This window comes from Gadus morhua, chromosome 23, assembly GCF_902167405.1.
Source record: "Gadus morhua chromosome 23, gadMor3.0, whole genome shotgun sequence".
Lineage (NCBI taxonomy): Eukaryota > Metazoa > Chordata > Actinopteri > Gadiformes > Gadidae > Gadus > Gadus morhua.
The window spans coordinates 14,055,925-14,064,707 of NC_044070.1; the positions used below are offsets into that span (position 1 = coordinate 14,055,925).

Below are 8,783 nucleotides of genomic sequence, written 5' to 3' on the forward strand. Positions count from 1 at the left end.
TGTCCTTTTTAACCAAAAAATACACTACTATATAAACACGATTTGTTTATTCATCAACTTAACATTTTTTTTTACAAAACACATGCAAAGCATTTAAACAATATTAGCGAGTGTTGACAGGCTGGTCCTGAAGATATTGCAGAGTGGATTTCCAGTGAAAACTTTCCATAGCAGTAGAAATCATTTTAGGAGTCCTGGGGTTTCTGAAGCAACGCCATGCTAAGCTTCCCCATCATCAGAAGACTAAGAAAAATAACAAAAAGAGTAAAACAAACATGACATCATTTATTTTTAGGGCACAAGGAGCCATACATTTCCAGGTAAAATTGGTCTTTGTTTCAAAGCAGCAATTACCAGTCACAGTATAGCTGGGAGCACCCAAATATAATTTACAAAAAATGCAGTGTATGAGAACTCGGAATATAAAAACCAACATACATGCAACATGTATATCACATGCATGTGAATCATTCAGATTCCCCATGTGATATTTACCATGGTGAGAATCAATCCCAATGTGTATGGTTGTTACTGAGTGGTTAAATGAGGGTTGTTAATCACATGGTTACCTTGCTCCAGCGACCAGACCAGCGGGCATGAACTTCCTCGACCCGTAGAACCTCTTTCCCATGACGCCTGTCAGCGCTCCAGACGTAGCTGATAACGTAGAATTAAAAACATAGAGAAATGCGATTACACCTTATTTGAAACCGAAGAAGTAAAAAAAAATAACCCCCCGCACATCAATACAGAGAACATATGTTAGCTTGCTTACCGAGGGAGATCCAGATGTCAGTAGGGTCCTTGGACACCTGATAAGCACCGAGGCCGGCAAGCCCACCGAAGACTAGACCAGCGGCCAGGGAGGGCACGCTGCCTGGGCAGTCAAGGACAGCAGCAGACGCTTAGATTAAGTGGACAAACTTCAGGGGAACACGTATGATTGATAATAGTCATTCTTTATCTCACAAAACACGTAAAAGGCCTATATAGGGAGATAATTAAAAGGTTATATATTTACCAATTAAAATAAATACTAACCTGCTTTGACGTAGCCCATTACCCCCCCGGAGGCGACCAGGGCTGCGTACCCATATCCTACCCAATCAACAGACATGTTTGACACCTGTCAAACAGAATAAACATTTTTTAGTTTCTTTCCATTATGTATACAAAGCACTCTTGTATTGAGGCTAATTATGAACAACTAGAGCTCAATTAGTAAATTCTGAATAATCTTGAGTATGGCTTGTGCGTGCAACACTATGCACTCACAGTTGCAAACACATTGATAAGCCTGTCTGACTGCCCCGAAACCACACAGCCATTACAGAAAACCAACTGTGCAACCAAGATATTGGGTAACATCGTTGCACACACACAATGCTTTCAGAATGCATTCCCTTATCAGTTATCCAAACCATTTCAATGTCTACAGAAAGGAGGGTCTTTCTGATGTAAGAGGCAAGAGCAATGAGATAAGACAGCAATAGCTTGCAGCCACGGGGAACAACACACAAAAAAACAGACACAGCCAATCTACATTGAGTAAACATAGCTAATTATCGATGCATGAGTTATCTCAAGGTCATATTATTAAATTACCAGCGTGCGTACTGGCTCTCACCTGTTAAGCCCCAGTTTGTCCTTTACTGGTCCTTTCGCACTGGTTCTTGCTCTCCGCCGGTGATATATCTTTGCTGCACACATCCCCGCCGGAAAGGGGCTGGAGAAGTGCACTATGGATAATGAAGTCTCCTCATTTATGGGCATAGATTGCTTCCAAACCATGAACCCTCATACACTCTTCCTTTTTAGGGAATGTGCCTACATGTGCTAACCCTAACCCTAAAATAATTACATTTTATTTTACGTTAATGAAATATAAAGAACAGGAGCATATCTTCCAAAAATTAATACTGCTTTGAATTTATATCAACACACGATGGCGCTACAGGACTACATTTTGTTTTGTTTATGCGGTGGAGCGCATCAACTATTTTTCTTCCTCAGTCTCGTCAAGCGCGTGCGCGTGCACGGACTTCATTGTGACATACACGCGTCAATCAAGAACATCTTGATTGACAGCATGATAATTGTGTGAGAAATAGCATTCAAAACGTGAATTTCGTATTTATTTTATTCTATGATTGATATGGGGTTATGTTTCTTGGGTTTTGTTACTTTGGTCAATTTCTGATAAAATATGTGCGGATAAATTACATTAGGCTTGACGTTGGTTCTGTTTCAATACAAGAAATATTCACTTTATCTGAAAACTGAAATTAATGATAGTGCTTCCTCCAGAAGGAAGATGGCGCTAAAAGTCCATTGAAGAAGCCTCAGAGACAAAACGCGTTCAATAGGTCTAGAAGACGGTCCAATACTGGAAGAGCCTTGTAGGCTGTCGGGTCTATCATAATGTTAATGTACATCAGGATGTATATTTGGAAGTGTAAGGTGAATAGTTTTCCCTCATAGACCTCTGAAGGTTGATAGCCTAGTTCTACTATAAGGGAATAGGCCCACGCTACGACATGGGAAGATAAACCGATCAATAATTAGGCCAATAGCATTTTCGTAGGTTATATGCTTAACCATATACAGGTTATTGAATATATTGGCTATATATTCTCTTATTTTATATGAAGCATAAATAACAGGTAGCCTGTTTTAAAATAGGCGTTGATATTATTATTTTTTTTTTTATTACTAGGGCCAATTTGTATAAGCCTTCTTATGGTTATTATTATATTAATTATTAGAATTAGTATTATTATCACACACAAACGTACACATTCGTCCCGTTTGATGTGTATATAGGCCTACCCCTATATAGCTTTTTAGTTTTATTTTGGCGGAGGCCGCAGGAAGCAAGTTTGCTTCAAACCTGGCCTTAGACAAATGGAAATATGTTGAAACGGCATGACAGTCTTTAACATACAACGCATACACTATAAGATTGATTTTATAGCCTGCTTCTGTAGCCTGTAGATATCTCCGTGATCCGCAATGCTTCAAAAACCGTTGTTCACACACGCCACACACACACACACACACACACACACACACACACACACACACACACACACACACACACACACACACACACACACACACACACACACACACACACACACACACACACACACACACGCACGCGCGCACACACGCACACACAGACGCACACACACTTTTGTCCTGGCGTAGCCTATATCATGACAGGTATTCTCTTCTGCCGTTATTGATTGTGCGCTTTCTTTTGAAGATGCTTGTTCTAAATATTTGATCAATAAACCGCTGCCTGGAAAGTACAACTCGAGTCGACCGAAAAGTAAATGGGCACGTTGATTCAAAAATGTTCACATAGTGTCCAATAAATAAATACAAATAACGATATGTTAATATAGTTGCCAAAGCAGTCGGTGTGCCGTACACAGGGTGTTCTTGATAACCCTCTCTGGTCATTCAGAGACTTTGAAACAAGTAATTTGGACTAACAACCTATTATCACTTTGGTGCGTGTGTGTGTGTATGTGTGTGTGTGTGTGTGTGTGTGTGTGTGTGTGTGTGTGTGTGTGTGTGTGTGTGTGTGTGTGTGTGCATGTGTGTGTGTGTGTGTGTGTGAGTGTGAGTGTGTGTGTGTGTGTGTGTGTGTGTGTGTGTGTGTGGGGGGGGGGGGGGGGGGGGGGGGGGGGAGAAAAAGAAAGGGTGGGGGGCAAAGAGAGAAAAGGAGATCTGAGCTCATTTCGCACTTGGCCCGAGGGGCCTACACAAGTAGGCTATGTATTAGAAATAAACAGTGGATAAATAAATTATGACTCTTACAATACGTATGTATAGCCTTTGTGTAAACGCAATGATTTTGGCAGTTAACCTTCAAGTTCTGTTTTGACATTGTTTTATTTGAACTAATAATCACGCTCACACCGTCTATTTGGTTAAAACCAGTGGAAAGATATTAGGATCTAATTCGTTTCCGCATTAAAGTATAGGCCTGTACGAGGCTGTCGTACTTAGCTTACTTCCCGTTACCTGTTTGCAATGTTATGAAGCCTTCAAACGACTTATTCCAGTCATCATTTCGCTTTTACTACGACTTCTCCCAGGAAGGGTGTAGGTGCACACACGCGCTTTGCGCATGCGTCACCAGGTTGCCGAGAGCGCTTTTATGGCCAGGTGAGCTGATCTTGTCCAGGTAGTAAGTAACGAGTAACTTCTGTGAGTAAAGCTGAGATAGCAGGTAGCTCGAACCACCCGAGGTATCAGAAAAATGTCCATAATGGGCAAAATGGCGGAATGGCAGGTAGGCTATGTTCTGCTTATTTGAAACTAATGAGCGAGAAAAAAATGCGCTCGTTCGCTGTCATACTTGTTTGATTGACTTTTTTGAGGGCTGCACAAGTTGGTTTTTCTCCCGTCAAATGTACGTGCAGTATTTGTTTTCATTGCGTAAAATGTATGGAAAATATGCTTGTGATTTGATATGCCTCTTTACAAATATATAACCCACACCAGCCAGTTCCCTTGCTTTCATTTGTTTTGGTGAAGTGTCGTCTCTTCTTTGTGTTTATCGGTGCTCTGGTGTTTTGTGTCCAAATAGAATATTTGGAAAGTGACTGCATGTTTCTCTCACTCCATAGATATGTTGATAGTGTTCTAGGTAGGCTACACCTTAAGGCAATCCGCCCGCCGTTTATAGCCTATAATTAAACTAATTATCAAACATGCCATGAATTAGGCCTGTACATGCACAGTCCGATTTAGGATCAAAACTTGTAGACTTTGGAACAGAAACAGGACGAGCTGTAAACCTAAAATCCTACAGGGCTCGTGTTTGGAGTGATGTCGATGCTTGGGATGCGGGCGTCGGGGATTTGAAAGTTTAACAAAAAACAATTCCAAAATAAATACTTTCAAACTCAACATAAGTAAATCCATTGGGGGTTCACTTGCCCAGAAAGAAAGCGATCGCCATCAAAACAAAACTGAGACGGGCAAGATCAGCCCCCCCCCCCTGCCCCTTCTTCTGGTAGTTGTGCGGTTCATGCGTCGGATTTCATTTAGAACAACTGCTTGTAAATGTACCCCACCAAAAATGGTAATCCAGCTTTAAACGAAAGACCAACGCCTAAAGAGGTCCGGCGACCTGTCTGGTGACCCCCAACCTGCTAAGGTGAAGGCTGGGCCGGCGACAGGTCTGAGCCCGGCTCCCCCACCGCCGCTCATTCACATGAAACGAGCCCATGTTGTTGTGTTAATTATTTACATTCCCCCAATCCTGTGTCCTTACAGGTAGTCAATAGACCTGTATAGCCGCTTAGAATGGCTCACCTCTTTAGCATAACACAGAAAGATTCTCAAGGTCTACTCTCGGTCTCAATGGGTTAAAAATAACAGGTTTAGAAAAAAAAAATACAATAGTAGGCCTACAGCATAACATCGCCAGCCCCATCAGTCAAAGGAGACGCGGGAGATGGTTTGCGTGTGTGGCCCTTTTTGGGTCGTTCAATTCTTGCAAAAATTGGCTTGATCAATTACAAATCCATTGTGTGGAAAAAGTCTGAAAACATGTTTTAATTATAATAACATTCTAATAGTATCTGCACATAGGTTATCTTCACTCCGTTCTGAGGAAAGCATTGCCCAGAACTTGTATCTTCATTTGTTTAAGGATAGTAAAACGCATGTCTTGTGCTCGTGTAGGTTAAACTCGTTGCTAAATAGAAGAAAGTATTACACGGGAGGCTATAGTTTTTACCTGTGTGCTGTCCATTGGTGTTGTGAGCAGCAGATGGGGGGGAATCAGACGGCTGTTGATATGCTAATGAGGCCCTATGCCCGCGTTATTACAGCGCTGCGCGACTCGTTCACTTCCACCATTAGAGGGAGACCTCACAGCGCAGACAGACAAGTCCACAGCTTCAATAAAAAATTGTATTTTTTTCTGAGCGGGAGCCCTATTCACTGACTGAGAACAAGGCTTAGGCGATACTTATACTCAATATCCACCTCAGCAATCCATGAAAATGCTCTGGAAATTAACTGATAACATTAAATATGAAGAATGTGAGGTAAGGGACTTGTGATTTGTTTGTATGGTTATTTTTTTATACTTAGATATGATTATGGTGTTTTTTAAGATTAGGCCTATGTGTTTTTGTATACTGTCAGTTTTGACAGTTTCACATTTATTTAAAGAATGCTCAGATACTATTTAACAAAATTAGGCCTAATCATAATTCCATTCTGCAATTAATATAGTAGGGTAATAGACCAAAAATATAAGCAATTGTACGAATAAACTACAATTAAGAATAACCACGATACTTATCATATAATTTTCAAAACTATACAATGTTTTCATAATTTAGTTTTTATCGATAATTTTCTCAATAAAATAATAAATTGTATTTAGTTATTGGATGTATATTATTCGAATAAAATATGTTTGAACAATATCGATTTAGTTAAATGTTTTTATAAAGCATGGGTTTAGTATTGAGAAAATATTATTCCTGTGAATTAATACGCGCGACATCTTTCCTTTAAAACTGTAGTTCAGGGTCTATTCTATTTTAGTTATTGCATGTGCGAGCATAATGCATGCATGGCAAAGTGTCGATGATAATGCTGTTATAATATAAAAGTACAATATGTACAATATATAGGCTACAATAATATTGCCAAGGTCCAGCGTGCTGAAACCAGTCCAACGTGTTTTTATTCGTGCACAATGAGGGGCATTGCAGTGACACCACGAGCAGAAAAATAAAAGCTTGCATTTTATTATGCATGCTTTGAAATATAATATTCATAATTATTTAGTATCGCGTAGTCCTTTGGGTTTGAAGATGTAATCTTTGAATAAGATCGAATTAATAGGAGTCGATATGAGTTGTTGCATGCTGCTTGCAAAACGCGTGTGTTCGTACAATATAATAAAGGGTGTCTGTGTCTGTACGAGCGTTTTAAAGTATGGGCCACTAGATTCGAGAAGGGCTTTCAATTTATATTCCCTGCTTTTTTCGGAAAGAAAGTTTGTTCGCATGTCCTGGCTCTGCAGTCTGGTATTGTGGATTGATTCTTCACAAAGATACAGGGCAGAGAGGGCCGTGGAGGGAGGCGATAGCAGAGAATGGAATGAGCCGTACTGTAAAAACAGAGAAGGTGCCAGTCTAGGTGCTTATAGCGTTTGGCTGGATATTTTCATACAATCGAGAGGGGTGTACATTGTTTCCATCTACAGCCTCCTTCCTCTTTCTCTGCTCCTTCCTTCATTCTATCTTTCTTTCACTTTTCGCCTTGCCCTCAAACCTTTTAAAATGTCCCCCCCCTCGCTCTGATTCGTCCAGAGCTGGAGAATGTGCCTCTTTTTGTCTCCCTCTCTCGACTCCCCTCCTCACTCCCTCTCTCACTCACTCACTTACTCACTCCCTCTTTCTCGCTCTCCCTCCTCTCTCTCCCTCCCTCTCTCTCTCTTTCTCTCTCTCTCTCTCTCTCTCTCCCAATCGCTGATTAGATATACTGATTTCTTCTTTCAATGGACGTCATTTAGTGCAGACTCTGCCTTGAGTTGCCTTTCCTCGCTTCACGCTCGATTTCCGACCATTCTTTTCCTTATTAAGCATTCGTGTCATATTAATAGTCATGAGTATCTTCTATTAGGAGTCCAGAGGAAGAGGAAGAACGAGCAGATCTGTGCTAAATATGAGCTCAGGCGAAGGGACGGCAGCACTGTGATAGAACCGGGAGATCGGGGAGAGAAAAGGGATACCGAGAAAACTTTCAACCTAAACCCACCCAGACCGTCCGTATCTGCGATTTTTAGTCTCAAATGAAGGGCAGTGGGAATCTAACCAAATTCTGATGGATTATCGTCCCGCCGTGGCTCGTATCTGACCGCTGGGCACCGTGATCTTTGCAGTGTGAAAGCCGATTTCTGAGTGGTTTCATTTTTGTTGGCTCAGAAATCCCTGTTGTTTTTACAACGTTTTTTGAACTAAATTTCTTCTTTTTTTGAATCGCACGAAAACCATTACAGATGTTGGTGCACAGTTTTTCCGCGATGGTAAGTTGCAGGGCTATGGGACCGATACTTTGATCTGAATGCGTTTCTATCAGCATGGTCACTAGAATAACCCTTTGTAATTATAGAAATGGGCTACATACAGTGGGCCTTGTTCAAAATGTGTTTGAAATTGTATCAGACTTGGTCATCTGAAATTGTGTAGTGTTTATTGTTATTGTTTACTTTTAGGTTATTTGCAAATGAATATGAATCTTAAACAATTATCTTATGTTGACATCCTATGCACTTTTGTTAAGGACATCGTCCTTTCAGATTCTCTTATATACGCTTTGCGACATAGGCCTAATTGTTATGATATCACGTTGTGGAGCGTCCATATGGCTCCTCGATCTATTTCGAGGAAGCTTCTTGGGCTATAGCCTATTGGATTCCGGCCAGATATGAGACTGCTAAACATTTTCTCGCAACGCCTCAGTTGGCCTATACAGTGCTCTGTAGTCAATTTTGGTGTGTAAATATTCTTAAAATGACCTCCAAAAGAGGAGCCTTTCCTAACCGCGTCTCCCTCCATCTCTCCCCCCAAATAGGACCGCCACGACGGCGGCAGCAACGGGACAGCTCGGCTACCTCAGCTGGGCGGCGTTGGCCAGAGTCCGTACACGAGCGCCCCGCCGCTCTCCCACACGCCCAACTCCGACTTCCAGCCTCCATACTTCCCGCCACCCTACCAGCCCATCTACCCGCAGTCTCA

General features: G+C 41.4%; 2 protein-coding genes across 12 annotated transcripts in view; one reads left to right on the plus strand and one right to left on the minus strand.

Annotated features, from left to right (window-relative positions):
- Positions 1-32: 32 nt before the first annotated feature.
- Positions 33-1,749, minus strand: tmem14ca (transmembrane protein 14Ca). Of its 6 annotated transcripts, none has more exons than XM_030349189.1 (5): positions 1,628-1,749; positions 1,042-1,126; positions 776-877; positions 570-657; positions 33-243 (listed from the first exon to the last, which is right to left on the minus strand). In XM_030349189.1, exons 2-5 carry the CDS (start codon positions 1,115-1,117, stop codon positions 186-188), a joined length of 324 nt encoding a protein of 107 aa, XP_030205049.1. In that variant the 5' UTR covers positions 1,118-1,126; positions 1,628-1,749; the 3' UTR covers positions 33-185. The 6 variants fall into 6 exon arrangements, with proteins under 6 accessions (XP_030205049.1, XP_030205047.1, XP_030205045.1 ...); XM_030349187.1 differs by having other exon boundaries at positions 776-904; XM_030349185.1 differs by lacking the exon at positions 1,628-1,749 and adding an exon at positions 1,276-1,425 and having other exon boundaries at positions 776-904.
- A 2,425-nt stretch (positions 1,750-4,174) lies between these two features.
- Positions 4,175-8,783, plus strand: part of tfap2a (transcription factor AP-2 alpha) — an 11,774-nt gene continuing 7,165 nt past the window's right edge. For 2 of the 6 annotated variants that reach the window (XM_030349535.1, XM_030349536.1), the window contains exons 1-3: positions 5,864-6,074; positions 8,045-8,071; positions 8,620-8,783. The exon at positions 8,620-8,783 is cut by the window's right edge and continues 256 nt beyond it. In XM_030349535.1, coding sequence (XP_030205395.1) covers positions 6,024-6,074; positions 8,045-8,071; positions 8,620-8,783 — 242 coding nt within the window. In that variant the 5' untranslated portion in view covers positions 5,864-6,023. Of the gene's footprint in view, positions 4,307-5,863; positions 6,075-8,044; positions 8,072-8,619 lie in introns of those variants that run through there. The other 4 variants (XM_030349538.1, XM_030349539.1, XM_030349537.1 and 1 more) reach the window with 3 other exon arrangements.